Genomic DNA, 16,324 nt, shown 5'->3' with positions numbered 1-16,324 from the left:
TTCAGGTCTCCTTTAGAAAAGGTCAAACCACCCTACAGGCGTGGCTTATCAATAATGAAGGTCCTTTTGATTCTAGCTGCTGTCATTGGGGTGACGTTTTCCCTGGACGACGAATGGGCTAGGTGGAAGGCACAGTATGATAAATCATACGATGATGAGGCACTTGAGTCTGTTCGTCGTCTCGTGTGGGAAGACAATTTGCGGTTCGTTCAGCAGCACAACAGTGAAGGACACAGCTTTGAAGTGGAGATGAACGAGTTTGCTGATCTGGTGAGTGATGCACATTCACATCAACAGTCAGAGGCGGAGGAAGGTGAAAACTGAAGTCGGTGGGGGCTCAAAATTATTTGAGCTGACACTTGTGTGGAAGCTGGAGGCTTGTTCATGGTTGCAGTGATTACAACAGTGTGCTAAGCATAGAGTCTACATGCAAAGCATGCTCCTTTTAGAGTCTGGGGTGCCCCCCCCCCCCCCCCCCCCCCCCTTCCTCCCCCCGGAAAAGTTTGACCACTACGACATTTAATCTCGTGATACATACATGACGTCACACAAGGTAATTATTGTAAGAGCTCTACCCCTCTCATCTGAAAGTTTGGGGGCTCTAGCCTGAACCTTCCGCCGCCACTGGCAGTTTGCATTGCTGATCCATGCACATGCATCCACTACTGTAAGGGGTGGCTGCAAACATGCTACATTTGATTATTGTATACATGCAGTGTATATACTCAGTGTATATACTCAGTGTATTGGTAGTCTGCCAGCAACCTGCATGCATGCACTAGAAGCCATGCTGGCATAAAAAGATTCTCTGCAGACATTTCAAGTTAATAATGGAATGGGATATATAAACCCTTCCAGGCACTATAGACACAAGCGACTAGCTAGCTGTTACTCCTGTTTAATAAAAATTTAGCCTAGTTATATAGTGCTATATGAAGCATTTTTTTTGTCTAAATGGAGTGCCATTGCCACCACCCTGCATAGGCGCAGGAAGTAGGGTGACTCCTCAACAACACTTCAGAATGACGATTGTGACAAGTGCATCTAAAATTAATTTTTGTATAAGTAATGTTCTGACGTAGAAGTAAATTACACAAGTAAGAATGTACTGCTGGAATGATTCAAACATGTCTTTACTACCCAACTGAGAACGCTTGTTTTCAAAAAAATTTCTGGGGGCATTCCCCCAGACCCCCCAGTTTTGCATGCTCAGCTTTCATTTATCCTTACCATTGTCTATCCCCCCCCAACCCAACCACGAGGTGCTTGCTACACCTATGCCCTGCCATTCAATTGTTGACATAAAATTTTATTGCTATATAACAAAATTAATGTTTTATATTTAGCTATAGTATAAAAACAAACGACTGAAATAAGTGACAATATCATGAAATGAGCACACAAGTAGGATGATTTGTTATAGTCAGTTGCTGTGTGTAGCTATATGTGTATAAATTATGATACAGACTTCAGAAGAGTTTGCCAAGCTCTACCTCTCCAAGATCAACATGGCCAATTCAACTGAAAGTGGTTCAGAAGAATTTCCTTTCACTGGAAATGAACCTGTACCAGATGAAGTGGACTGGAGAACTAAGGGTGTGGTTACTCCTGTCAAGAACCAGGTATATCACTTTTAAAAACCGCATGAAACAAGCCTGTGACATAAATATTTAGGGTCAATGTGGCAGCTGTTGGGCATTTAGTGCCACAGGATCTTTGGAGGGTCAACATGCTCTGAAGGCAGGAAAACTTGTATCTCTTAGTGAGCAAAACTTGATAGACTGCTCCAAGAAGGCTGGCAATGCTGGGTGTGATGGAGGATTGATGAACAATGCCTTTGAATATATCAAAGACAATGGTGGATTGGACACAGAAGAATGCTACCCTTACCGTGCTGAAGTGCGTCTCTTATATATACATGCATACAATGCATAGAAATGACATTGTATGCATATATAGGATGAAAAATGTCGCTATAAGTCATCTTGTTCGGGAGCTACAGACTCTGGGCACACCAATGTTCTACGTTACGATGAGAGAGCTCTTAAAACTGCCGTGGCTAAAGTTGGACCAATTTCTGTTGGCATTGATGCCAGATGGGGATCTTTCCAAGTATGCAACTACATGCACACACAAGAGTTAATGCAACTATGTACACATGCATGCAGTTGTACAAGAGTGGTGTATATGATGAGAAAAAATGCAGCTCCTTCAAGTTGGATCATGGCGTTTTGGCTGTGGGCTATGGAACATATAAAGGTACAGATTACTGGCTGGTTAAGAACAGGTGAGACACTTGCTGATACAGTGATCTGACACATTCATGTGTACTGTATTTGTAGTTGGGGCACAAGGTGGGGCATGAAAGGATACATCATGATGTCGAGGGATAAGCACAACCAGTGTGGCATAGCCTCTCAAGCCAGCTACCCAAAAGTAAAAGGCTGAAGCTATAGCTTATGAACCACTGTATAACTCAAGCATTGCTTTTAGAACTATTGAACCAGCTAATGATATAATATATTATGCAGTTTAATTTTTATTTATATGTACTCAAGAGAATACATTATGTATACTCTTGATGTAACTGAATATTAACTGAAACTTTCATTGCATGGTCTTCCCCTGTTTGCATATATATTGTACAAGTATGCATGTCCGCCAAATCAAGAATCCATATACTGATCCATAATCCATATCCATATGCAAATCTGTAATACTGTTTGCTTTGCTACTGTACATGTATATACATTGGGTTCACAACCGACATTCATATACTGATGCACTATATTATTATGAGGAGGTTCCAATGGATCAAGTTATAAATCACTACTTAAAGACTGCATACATAAATAGTGCATATTATTAGTGTGTCAGTACAGGGATTAAAACTGCAGCAGTAACTTGATCCTCTTGTGCAGTCTACATAGGATCCAATACAGCCAGTGCTGCTTCTATATATGGGAATGCAAAATTCACATTGCAAACAGCTTCTTCCCTTCTAGCTATAATGTATTGTGATACATAAACTGTCTGTTGCAATGGCTCCCAGAGAATTGTCAGTTGTTATTAAACAAAAATTTAGATGTGTGTGGAGTTTGATTGAGTATAGAATTTCTGGAACCAGAGGGTTGGGGGCTTCTGTCCCCCTGTAGATAGATGCCATAGTCTTGTTTACTTAAACATTTTCACTAGAGTCAATATTTTAGTTGCAAATGGAAGTATTTCAACCAAACTTGAAAACATCAACTTTGCTGAAGATAGACTATACAGTTAGCCACATGGAAGATATTTATGGAATCAGTGGGTTTTTAAGTTTTAAATTACCAATAACTAATTGTATTTTTATGGACCATGCACTAGGTATTACAGTCTCTATACATGAACGGATATCTAGAATTTCAACTGTATATGGCAGGATGTTATATATTATTATTTAATTAGCAGAGCCCACCTGGGGTGTAAAGCTAACTTACAAGTACATTTATACAGTAAATTTTGAAATTATTCACTGAATCAGCGTGAACAAAAGCTGATGGCAACCGGTGCCATTAGGGGATGGTTCATGGAAGAAAGGAATACTTAGAACGTGTGGTTAGCTGATAACTTTTAGCACTATGGATTTATGATGAGATATAATATAACAGTGTAGAGGTTAAGAAAAAAAAGGTTCACATGTGATATTTGACTGAACTGACACGCTATGCATATGATTGTAATTTGTACACTATATAAAATTAGTTGTATAGCTGTGCATATTTTTCAGTTGTTGTTACTTGTTAACTTATTGCTATTGTATCATTGCTGCCGACTGTTGTATTGTTATTGTGTATGATATATCACATGTTTTATTACACAGTTTTTTTCTCTTTACTGAAAAAATACTTTTGAATGTTCTATTAGAGTAATTGATCATTCTAATAGAATATATTTCAATTTTGGCTGTAGATTTTTAAACCTTAATTAGCCATTCCTATTATAATTTTTACCATGCAGTGAGTTCTCACTGATTTTTAAAGACATCTCCTCTCCCATCAAGATGGTCAATCTGTGAATTAGTTATTCAACAAAATAGTTAACAGTGCCAAAAATAATATTTTGGAGTTACTATGTCTGAACTCATCAACAAAATAACCAACAATAGCAATTCCACCTTGCAAAGAACCCTTAATAATGCCAAGCATCTGTCAAGTCAGTTTATTATGCGGCTTATATCTATCTGCTCAACTGTCTGGTCCCCACATCAAGTTGGAGATATAAACAGAATTGTAATGGTCCAATGTGTTGTTCTGCAAGGTTTGTCGGCATAGCAACACTAGACTAAAAAAACCAAAAAAAAAACCAATGTTAAGCCATCTGCATGAATTAACTGGCCAACTTTAGAGCTTAGAAGAAATCAAGCCAAGTTACATATGTATCAACCCCCACATAGCATAACAATTTTGCGAATTTGGTGAATGCTCTATTAGAGTCAGTGAATACAGTCATTATGGATATGGTACTATACAGAGCATTTTCAAGACTACTTTTAAGCAGAAACACTTAGTACAGTGCTATATACATCATAGGGACTAATGAACTTCCTTTAATAATGAATCACATTATAGAAGTCAAACGTGTCAGACCTGTCGCCAGTAGCGGTGTGAATATAGTTTACAATTGTAGGGATTCCATTAGCTAGATAAACAGCCATCTAACCACTCAATACGTCAAAGCAAAAAAAGTTATTGTAAGTGTATAACTGCTCAGTACTGATATGAGCACAATTATTTTGAGTTACTCTAATAAAGCAGTCACCCATTTTTAGATTTATTTTTGTTACAGCGCACAGCAATCCTTCAAAGAATAATTGCAGGCTTTGACATTTAGAGTATTATTAGTAGTACCATATGGGCTAATGAATTCATTGCAACTATGAATCTTGTTTAAGATAATAGTGGCGACATAGTCCAGACTAAATGACACTTATAACCATATGAATATAATTTGCACTTGTATGGATTTCATTAGTTAGACAAGCTACTGGTTGATCAATAAAGCTGTCTGTACACATCAATTAGCTCTCAGTACAACTATTTGTGATTTATGACAAAACAATTTTAAAACTCTCTAATAGAGCAGTCTTTCGTTTTTAAGTATTAAATAGTTGGTAATTGAACAATCTAATCTCAGTACCACATCACATGACCATCTTACTCAGTCTACATCCACCAGGGGTCACAGCATGAAATGTAGCTATACATTACCAAGTTTGGATGGACATAAGGTTACGATTAAAAAAAGAAAAATAATGTATTGCAAACATATGGGAATGCAAATTTAAGGCAACATGGTGCAGCAGTGAAAAGACTGCTGCTGTTGAATAGCATCAAAAGTTGTCAGCTATCTATTAACATATGATTTAGCATCAGAAAATCAAGAAAATATTGGTGCTGTCACCTGGCAATTTCAGTATTTTATAATATTGCATTTCTAATACAAATGTACTAGAAATGCAATATTTATAAATACTGAAATTGCCAAATGACAACACCAATATTTTCTTGATTTTCTGATGCTAAATCATATATTAATAGATAGCTGATAACTTTTGATGCTATTTAACAGCAGCAGTCTTTTCACTACTGCACCATGTTGCCTTAAATTTGCATTCCCATATGTTTGCAATACATTATTTTTCTTTTTTATCATAACGTCATGTCCCTTCTTCTACAGGCAAAATTGGTAATGACATGCAGCTGGCAGCTAGAATGAACGCATACCTGCACCCTCCCCGAAGAAATTGTTAATCAAAGACTAACAATTTCTTCATATTCTTCAAATTTCTTCAATTTCTTCAAAGACTAACAATTTCTTGGTATTTAGAAGTGATCAAAGACTTTGTCTTTGATCACTTCTAAATACCTTTAGAAATTCATTAGTTCAAATGTTTATGTGCACTCAATCCTGAGTTCTACACATTATATATTAAGTGCTATCCCACTAGGGACCTGTGAGAAGGCTATATAGGCCTGTAATTACAGGGAGTCAGAAACATACATATGTATCTAAACTGTGAAGAATCAGGGGCGGATCCAGGATTTTGCAAGGGAGGGGACACACAGGTAAAAGTGCAAAGTACACTCCACGAAATGCAAAGTTTGAACTTTCTGGGGGGGGAGGCATGTTCCCCAAGGAAATTTAAAATTTTAACGTTCTGAGATTGAATTTGGTGGTAATTTTGACTGAAATTTGTTGATAGTTCAACACTGGAAATATATAAAGCTACTGAATTAAAAACCAGAATTAGTGTAGTGGCCTAGGCTGCTTCCTAAGGAAATTTTGAAAAATAAACATTCTGAGATTGAATTTGGTGGCAATTATGACTGAAATTTGCAGAGTTCAACACTGGATGATGCTAATAGTAGCATACTGAGCTAGAAAGAATTAACTAGTATAGTATTATAGGTTTCCTCAAGGCAATTTTGAAAAATCAACTTTCTGATATTGAATTTGGTGAGGTATTTTAGTTGTTTAAAATGACGATCAGTGTTTTATATAATAGTGCTACTCTTGACTGTTTTATTAGAGTAAATGACTGTTCTATTAGAGTATCTCAATTTCTAATGTAGAGGGTACTCTAACTAAAGGTGGACCGATACCGATACCAGTATCGGTATCGATGCCGATACCAGTGGTATCGGTATCGGATCGGTAATACAAGGTACAGATACCACAGTAGACACTCACCACTTTTATTAAACCATCTCTAGCTAAGTTTCCAGTAGCTAATAACTTAGTTGAGCTAATCAGCAAATTAACAAAGTAGCAAAACGAAGCCTTTGTTACTCTTTTCCAAGTATTGCTGCAATTGCTCCGTGTGTATTCTAATATATTAGAGCATGTGAATCCTTTGTAATTAAATGGTAGTGCAGTTGTTCCCCAATTATCGGCCGCCCACGCAATTAATTGCCTTATCAATAAGCTTACAAAAAACTACCTCAAATCAAGAAATTAGTAATCCACAATGATGTTTATCATGTTTAGCTGTTATACAATGAATATTTTAAAACTTGATTGAACTGAGATCAATCAATTACTGTGATATTTTAATAGCTAGCTATGTATCCCAACAATGAAATTTCTATAATAAACTTGTCTAGGCTTCAATGTATAGTATCGGTATTGGCATCGGTATCGGCAAATAATTTCAGTACAAATACTCGTATCGGAAATATCGGTAAAAAGTGGTATCGGTCCATCTCTAACTCTAACCCACCTAGTTCCCCTTGTGCTAAGCCTATATGGGTAACAATTTGCTAGAGACAGATTTCTTATGTTATACATAGTCATAAACTGCATCAAAAATGTTTGAATTATGCCTAAGGTGCCTAGCTATGTTACTGCATGCCTCCCCCTGGATCCGCCCCTGAGAATGCAGAAAAAAATCCCAGACCTAGTGGTGACTTAGCCCCTACATTACAAATTTTCAGCCTTAGCCCTGATTCCATGTTTCCATGTAGACTCTAGCTAATATATGGCTATGCCCACCCCCCTTCCCATTAACGATTAAGCATAACATAAACACATGAGCGCTATACCAAGCGCTATACAATATTAAAGACACACCGCCAGGCCTTTCTTTGAAGAGGTCAGCAGCAGCAGCAGCAGCAACAGCAGCAGCAACAGCAGCAGCATTTGTGTAACCCATGATTAGCCACTGTAAACCATTATAATAGAGTACTGCACAAAATTCTAAAGGAAAAGAAGTGCGTCCAGAGTATATACCTTTTCACATTAACTGCGCACGCATAGGTTCTATAGCTACAGATAATTTCAAGGCAAGCTATATCAGTGTAACTAACAGCTCCAATGAAATTTTGGATGCCAAAAACTACATTGCTATGCACATGATACATGATGTACACAAGCATGATTGCATTGTTTAATGAGATACCGCATATGATTCTTATTTTTGGCCATTCGATGATGTACGATGTAAGCCAATTTCTGAGATATGGTAAAGCATTATTTTTTTCTAATACATGCATCTCAAAACAATCATGTCATGAAATGAAGATAAAAGCCGCTGTATATGGCATATGCATGTGGTTGCTCTGGTTCACTGTTGTCACATGTGCTCATTATCACACAGACTTCAGAGGAATTTGCCAAGCTCTAGAGCTATCTCTCCAAGATCAACATGGCCAACTCAACTGAGAGTAGTTCAGAAGAATTTTCTTTCACTGGCAATGAGGCTGTACCAGATGAGGTGGACTGGAGAACTAAGGGTGTGGTTACTCCTGTTAAGAACCAGGTATATTACTATAAAAGACTGCACCAGAAACAAGCCTGTCACATAAATATTTAGGGTCAATGTGGCAGCTGTTGGGAATTTAGTGCTACAGGAGGGTCAACATATTCTGAAGACAGGAAAACTTGTGTCTCTTAGTGAGCAGAACTTGGTAAACTGTTCCGGGGAGGCGGGAAATGCTGGATATGAAGGAGGATGCATGAACAATGCCTTTAAATATATCAAAGACAATGGTGGTGTGGATAAAGAAGAATGCTACCCTTATCGTGCTGAAGTGCATGGGTCCCTGCCTGATATGCGTATGTGTAGATAGTAATAGCTATATGAGATTGTTTGTGTATAGGATGAAAAATGCCACTACAAGTCATCCTGCTCAGGAGCTACTGACTCCAGATACACTGATGTCCTACATTATGATGAGAGGGCTCTTAAAACTTCTGTTGCTAATGTTGGACCAATCTCTGTTGCCATTGATTCCAGATGGGGTTCTTTCCAAGTATGTGGTGCAATTACTGAAAAATAATATATTATTATATATAGTTAATTCTACTATAGTTGTACAAGAGTGGTGTATATAATAAAAAATGCAGTTCAAGTTGGATCACGGCGTTTGGGCTGTGAACATATGAAGGCAAAGTTTACTGGCTGGTTAAAAACAGGTGAGGCACCTGATGATACTGGCAATGATCACTTATCCATGTGCATTATATATAGTTGGAGCGCAAAGTGGGGCATGGATGGATATATCATGATGTCTAGAGATAAATTCAACCAGTGTGGCATAGCCTATAGAGCCAGCTATTCAACAGTTTAAGGCTGAATCTAGCTTGTGGATGTATAACTATACAGCTATTGCTTATTTAGCTATTTATCTATATGTATTCAACAATTGAATTGCGGAATTAGCTATATAGTTTGATAGTGACCAAGTGTGGAGTTGGGGTCTACACTACAATGCAAATTTCATGCACTATGCATATAGTATAGCCATATAGGCAGGGTTACCGGGAGGAGCACTCATGCAGCTCAGGACCCTAATCACTATTTAGCACATGATTTATGTGAAGGACTCGATCAACGAATGTAACACACTGATATGCTAATCAATGTGTGATATTAATAAACAGTCTATAAAACAATTGATGGTTGGCTGAACAACTAATGTGCACTGTATATTGGTATGCAGGGTTACCTAGCAAAAGGGGAGTGCAGTGGCAACTAACAGAAAATTTCCTATTTTGTTGGGCTCTGTCATGTCACTTGTGAGTATACTACAAGTGTGTTGCATGTATGCACTGTGACATGAACACTTACATCTGTGTGTGTGAGCATGTGAGTGTGTAAAGGCATGTGTGTGCACAAGTGTATAGCTAGGTAGTTTGATCTAAAGTTTATTGTTATTATGCTTAGAGTAGCTATTGCCTTCCACTGATACTTCACTACACCAAGGTACTGTACCTCAGGACTGGAAACAAGTTTTGTAACTCCACTATATAAAAGAGATTCCACATGAGATCAAATCCTGCTAACTACCGCCTACGTGCATTTGTAGCAAAGTACTGGAACACATCATACATACAAATTATGTCACACTTAACCAATTTGAACATACTTTCAGACTCGCAATTTGGGTTCCGAAAGAACTACTCAGCTGAACTCCAACTGATTAAAACAACTCATGATATTGCTCTAAATCTAATGCCAAAAGCCAGACTGATGTTATCTTACTAGATTTTAGCAAGGCATTTGATAAAGTATCTCATCGGTTTCTCTTACATGAACTGCAGTATTACGGCATAACCAGTCAACTACTAGACTGGATATCTCCAATCGTACCCAGTGTGTGGTATGTGGTGGCCAGTCCTCAGAACCAGTTGATGTGGCTATAGTGGTCCCCCCCCCAGGGCAGTGTCCTGGGGCTGCTATTATTCCTACTCTTTATAAACGACATTACCTCCAATTTAACATCCAGCTGTCACCTTTACACAGATGACTGGATCCTGCATAGACGTATTGACTCCCAATCCGATGTAAATGCTCTCCAAGAAGACCTTAATTAAGCAACTCAAAATCTGGGAAAAGGTATAGAACATGATTAGATAAGTGCATGGTACTTCATATCACTTTAAAAAGAAACCTGCTACTATCTGAATATTCACTTCATGGAAGCAATTTGGACAGTGCTAAATACTTAGGAGTTCTCTTAGATTCCAAGCTATCCTTCAACCAACATATAAATGCCACAAGTCAAAAAGCAAATTCTGTTCTATCATTCCTTTGCCACAACCTAAAGTGTTGTCACAAAAAAGTTAAAATAGATTCTTATAGCTTGTTTGTTAAACCGATTTTAAATTATGTAGCTACTAGAGTCACTCGTGGAAACAGTATAAAATTTGTAAAGTCTTCAATCACTGTGAACCCCTACAAGTTTAGTTTCTTCCCCAGATCAATCAGCAAATGGAACAAATTACCCCCTTGTGATTGCTCCGTAGATAATTTCAAGATCATGCTAAAACCAATGACTGAAATTTAAAAAATATATATATAGTATTAAACGGTTTACAATTAATAATAATGATGCATGATGAAATGACGTGTCACAATTTACATACAAGTCACATGGCATTCTCACTGTGTCAACTGTTTATGAGAACCTGTCTATAGTTTATCACAACTTGCATGACCTGAGCTGTAAAATATCTACCACAGCATGCAGTCATTGTATATATACATGCTTTTCTCACTTGGCTTCCCAGCTTCATTTCCATCATGTGACTGTTGTCATGAGACATGTGACTGTTGCCATGGGGCATGTGACTGTTGCCACAGTGATAGGCTTCACTCCTGGTACTGGCTGATAGTCTACTTGTGATAACTAGTCTGGTCTACTTGAGCAGTTTTTTTGTTTTCAGATGGAAATGCATTGGGTACTACCATTTAGAAAAAAATTGGGTAAGTTTCTAAACACCCTTTCCTGAATAGCCCATTCTCAGTATTGCACACCAAGTTAGTAATTAAGTTTATGGCTTCCTGTGTTTTCGTGTTTCCTTTTCTATAGTGTACGGCGTTAATATCCGAATAGTTTACTACCCTGTGCGGTGACGTCACAACCACATGACCCATTATTTCCTCTTCGGATGTCTAGTGTGTAGCTAGTTTGTGTCTGTACGTTTTAGCTATGAAACTTTTGATCGTATTCGCTACCGTTATCGGCGTGACGTTCGCCACTCTGGACGATGACTGGGGCTTGTGGAAGTCACAATACACTAAATCATATGAAGACGAAGCCACCGAGTCCGTTCGCCGTTTAGTTTGGGAAGACAACTGGCGATTCGTGCAGCAACACAACAGCGAGGGGCATAGCTTTGAAGTGGAGATGAATGAGTATGCTGACCTGGTGAGTGATCACTGATGCTGGGTGTGTTGTAGGTGGGTCAAACCCAACAGCGGTCACAGGTGAAATTGTGGCGATTGTGTCGTGACCGAGGTCGTGACAAGTTTACCCGTCCTATGAGAGTTCGTGACCACCAACTATCTGATCGTATAGTGTGTGGGTTTAATTGTGGGTCACATGTTTACCTTCTGGGTGGGAATGGCAAGTGGCGTGACATGGACACGACCACAATGTTGGAGGAGTGACCACAAATTATGTAAATTTTTATTCAATTTTGCCACACAGACTTCAGAGGAATTTGCCAAACTCTTCCTCTCAAAGATTAACATGGCCAACTCGACTCGCGGTGGAGAGGAATCACCTTTCACCGGCAAAGAAGCTCTCCCAAGTGAGGTAGACTGGCGTCAAAAAGGAGTCGTTACACCAGTGAAGAATCAGGTATACAGCTTAGTGTCACCCACATAATGTATACTTTACTTCCATTTATAGGGTCAATGTGGTAGCTGTTGGTCCTTTAGTGCTACTGGTTCTCTGGAGGGTCAACATGCTCTGAAGACAGGAAAGCTTGTGTCCCTAAGTGAGCAGAACTTGATGGACTGCTCTGAAAGAGAGGGTGACCATTCTTGTGAGGGTGGCCTCATGGACAATGCTTTTAGGTACGTCATCAAAAATCATGGGATTGATACAGAAGAGTGCTACCCCTACCGTGCTCATGTAAGTCTCTATAACTATAGTGTATGGTTTTGTTAAAGTTGTATTAGGATGAGAGGAGATGCGAGTACAAAGAATCATGCAGAGCTGCCACCTGCACTGGATATGTTGATGTTCATCGTGATAATGAGGATGCCCTTCAAACTGCTGTGGCTAACATTGGTCCCATCTCAGTTGCCATTGACGCCAGCCATTCCTCATTCCAAGTAAGCCATACAATGCTTTGTAGTGATCTCGTAATTAAATGTACTGTGTAGCTCTACAAGAGGGGGGTATATGACGAAATGCGCTGCAGCTCTAAGAAGTTAGATCATGGCGTTTTGGCAGTTGGATATGGGGAGTACGAGAGTCAAGCTTACTGGCTAGTCAAAAACAGGTAAGAAAAGAGTGTTGTGTAGCTTGTATATTAAGTAGTTTATGTTTGTCATAGCTGGGGTGAGAGATGGGGTATGGAAGGCTACGTTATGATGTCACGAAACAAGGACAACCAGTGTGGTATTGCCACCCAGGCCAGCTACCCCACAGGTGTAGGCAACTAGCATATCACCACCAAACTGGGAGGATTAATTGACTTGTAATTCATGTACAATTTTTTTTCATTCATAATTTATGACAATGAAAATGGTAGTCCACGTGGTTATAGCTGTACAGACAACTGGTTTCGTACATGTGCATGTATTTCATCACTCAGCTCTGGCAGGTACGTACGTCATTATTTCCGTCTGTAGACAGTCACGAGGCAGAGTTGTCACGCGCTGTCTCATAACAACATTTCCTTGTTTCTTCGCTATCGAGTGAACAGCTATACACTACACGATGAAGATATACCTCCTGTTTGCCTTGATCGGCTTTACATTTGCCGTGAAGGAAGTTGAATGGCAGCAATGGAAAACCAAGCACTCCAAGTCGTACGCAGACGAGGCGGAAGAATCAGTGCGCAAACTGATCTGGCAAGATAACTATCTGTTCGTACAGAAGCACAACTCGGAAAACCACACGTTTACAGTGGAGACAAATGAGTTTGCAGATTTGGTACGTAGACTAGAGCTCTGCATCTAGCTATGCATTTATGAGCTCCCTACCATTTTGGGTTCTATATTTGTGACCGAATTTGCGAAAAGGTACCTTTTCCACACATTTTACATACCAGCAAACAAAATGATGTAACATTTGACTCCTTACACTGATTGACTTGCACTTGGTATCAAAATGCAGCCAGATACCGTAGCTACACTCACAGAAAATTTCATGTAATGGTATGCTATGATTAAAAAGTTATGAAGCTTCAAAGTTCACAAAATGGGTCAAATTTTGTGTGTGAAAAAGGTACCTTTTCGCAAATCCAGTCACATTTGTATTGTAACTTTTTGCGGTGTTCTCCAGACCGCCGAAGAATTCAAGAAGCTGTACTTGTCCCAGATCAACATGTATAGTGAACAGAAGGGAGAGATGCATGTTGTTTCAAGCGAGAGACCACAGGCAAGCACCGTTGACTGGAGGACAAAAGGTGTCGTCACAGGAGTTAAGAACCAAGTCAGCAATCTTAGCAGATTTATGTTGCTGTGTTGTGTCATGTTTTTGTAATTCCTTACCTCAGGGTCAATGTGGCAGCTGTTGGTCATTTAGTACTACTGGTTCTCTGGAAGGCCAACATGCCATGAAGTCCGGCCAGCTTGTTTCTCTTAGTGAACAGCAATTGGTAGACTGCTCTACTAGATATGGCAATCATGGCTGCAGTGGTGGACTTATGGATAATGCATTCAAGTACATTGAGGCCAACAGAGGTCTTGATACCGAGGAGTGCTATCCCTACCGTGCACATGTAAGTTCTCAAAAACTCCATGGCTGCGGGCCACCCTGTTTAGCTTGTTTTTATACACAGAATGAGATCTGCGAATACAGGACATCATGTATTGGAGCCACCCTTTCTAGTTACAGAGACATTACGCATGGATCGGAGTCATCTCTTCAAGATGCTGTTGAACATATTGGTCCCATCTCAGTAGCTATTGATGCCGGCCACAGGTCATTCCAGGTTTGTATGTGACCTGATTGTTTGTTGCCATTACTTTCATTTGATGTTTGCAGTTGTACAAAACTGGTATCTACAATGAACCAGAATGTAGCTCCACTAAACTTGATCATGGTGTGCTGGCTGTAGGCTATGGTACTGAAGGAGCAGCTTACTGGCTTGTGAAAAACAGGTAATGCACAGAATTAGTCTGTACCTCAGTGTATTTCACTGTGCACCTTTTTTTGTAGCTGGGGACCTGGCTGGGGTATGGAAGGCTACGTGATGATGTCAAAGGACAGAAATAACCAGTGTGGTATTGCTACTCAGGCTAGCTACCCGATTGTTTAACACTTTTAGCATGCATATTTTTTTCATGCTTGAATTAATTAGTATTTAATAAATTGTTGAAATACTGAAATTTAAATTGAAATCAGGATGCAGCCATGCACTGTAGCATGCATCACAAATGGTGATGTGAACTCATCGAAATGTTGACTTCGTGCAAGCATTTGCCAATCGCTATAGCACTTTGGGCTCCTTTCTCTTACTGGTACTGCTCATCTCATGCTGCACAGCTATTAGTGAATTTGTAATAACAGGAGCTTATGAGCCGCCAAAGACGTGGCCTGTGTGGTTGGTGAGATTCCAACACTATTAGTGGTGTTATAAGGTAATTTTCAATTTCAGTCACTGTTACCACACAACCTCATGGAAGTTTCATGCTCCTTTGAGTCTTCGGTGCTTATAAGCTCCTGACACAATGTAGACATCATGCAGAAAAAGCCTGAGGAAATGTTTGAATTTGGATACTGGGTAGGCAGCAAGGTGCTGGTAATACCCTGGGGCACAGCCCAAAAATGAATGGTAACAATTCATCATACAATATGACCTAATAGTACATAATTCAATTAACTATAACTATATAGTATGCGTACAGTTAGGACAGGTGAGTTGACTTTATAGGAAATCCCATTGATCAAATCACAGTTGTGGCATCATGGATTGTTCTGGGATCATTATGGAAGGAGGAATCATAAGTGTGGTGGTTTGTAAAATGGCTGGTGGTTGAATAATATGTAGGTATTTGCGGAGCAGACAAGTGGTGCACAATTTTGTAGAATGTTGAGAATCATCATCTGGCAAAGAGATAGTTCGGCATGGCAGTTACACTGCAAGTCCAACTATAGCCAGACTAAATCCAGCAGGTAGCCCTTCTACCTTCTGAATGTTGTGTGGGTCCCATACTGGGGATGCAATATTAGATGTACCAGGCTTCTGTATGTCATAGATTTGACATCTTCATGAAGGTTGTGCTTAATTAATAAAAATTTAGCATTAGATACTTATAGGTACATATGCGACTGGATTTGCGAATAGGGGTCTCCAATTCTATGAACTTGGAAGACCATATAACTTTGTGAAAATTTTCTCCATCTACTAAACTGTGTTGGTGCTCACTATTCGCTAAATTTCAAGTCAATAGCTGTTTCCAGTCTGAAGTAATGAGTAATCAAAAATTGGTAAATTAGATGAATGTGGAAGACCCCTTTTCGCAAATCTGGTATTTACATGTGCATGCCTAGAACAACATAGAGGATGTTAGCGTAACTTGCAGGTAAGTATTATTGGATAGGTCACAATCACTGAATTGATAGGTAAATAGGGATGGTATTGGTGACCTACTACATCATAGGATTGCTACATTAAATCACATTTACCAGGTTTGTGATCAGGAAAGTGTGGTGTTAAAGTCAGGTTGTAGAATATGGTGATCTTCATCAGATTTGATTGGTAGCTAATACACATGCAGTTATCAGCGAACAGTCCAGATGAAATATTGCCAATATAGGGTAAAAACATAGTGGGACCCAGAACTGTCCCGGCAGATTCAACAGGAAGCCTGGAACTCTGA

General features: G+C 39.2%; 3 protein-coding genes and 1 pseudogene across 4 annotated transcripts; all 4 read left to right on the top strand.

The window, feature by feature from the left end:
- The first annotated feature begins 6 nt into the window (after positions 1-6).
- LOC136249715 (procathepsin L-like) lies at positions 7-2,592 on the top strand. Its single transcript, XM_066041807.1, has 6 exons — positions 7-270; positions 1,467-1,622; positions 1,675-1,899; positions 1,960-2,112; positions 2,169-2,287; positions 2,343-2,592. The coding sequence occupies exons 1-6, from the start codon at positions 55-57 to the stop codon at positions 2,446-2,448; spliced, it is 975 nt and encodes a 324-aa protein (XP_065897879.1). The 5' UTR covers positions 7-54; the 3' UTR covers positions 2,449-2,592.
- A 5,590-nt stretch (positions 2,593-8,182) lies between these two features.
- Positions 8,183-9,107, top strand: LOC136248366 (procathepsin L-like; annotated as a pseudogene).
- A 2,287-nt stretch (positions 9,108-11,394) lies between these two features.
- Positions 11,395-13,034, top strand: LOC136249707 (procathepsin L-like). Its single transcript, XM_066041799.1, has 6 exons — positions 11,395-11,690; positions 11,973-12,125; positions 12,177-12,401; positions 12,449-12,604; positions 12,656-12,774; positions 12,829-13,034. Exons 1-6 carry the CDS (start codon positions 11,472-11,474, stop codon positions 12,935-12,937), a joined length of 981 nt encoding a protein of 326 aa, XP_065897871.1. The 5' UTR covers positions 11,395-11,471; the 3' UTR covers positions 12,938-13,034.
- A 70-nt stretch (positions 13,035-13,104) lies between these two features.
- LOC136249701 (procathepsin L-like) lies at positions 13,105-14,830 on the top strand. 2 transcript variants are annotated; one of them, XM_066041792.1, is made up of 6 exons: positions 13,110-13,430; positions 13,782-13,931; positions 13,996-14,220; positions 14,281-14,433; positions 14,487-14,602; positions 14,661-14,830. In XM_066041792.1, the coding sequence occupies exons 1-6, from the start codon at positions 13,215-13,217 to the stop codon at positions 14,758-14,760; spliced, it is 960 nt and encodes a 319-aa protein (XP_065897864.1). In that variant the 5' UTR covers positions 13,110-13,214; the 3' UTR covers positions 14,761-14,830. The 2 variants fall into 2 exon arrangements, with proteins under 2 accessions (XP_065897863.1, XP_065897864.1); XM_066041791.1 differs by having other exon boundaries at positions 13,105-13,430; positions 13,996-14,433.
- The last annotated feature ends 1,494 nt before the right edge of the window (positions 14,831-16,324 follow it).

This window comes from Dysidea avara, chromosome 3, assembly GCF_963678975.1.
Source record: "Dysidea avara chromosome 3, odDysAvar1.4, whole genome shotgun sequence".
Classification (NCBI taxonomy): Eukaryota; Metazoa; Porifera; class Demospongiae; order Dictyoceratida; family Dysideidae; genus Dysidea; species Dysidea avara.
This window is presented reverse-complemented; position numbering and strand designations above follow the sequence as displayed.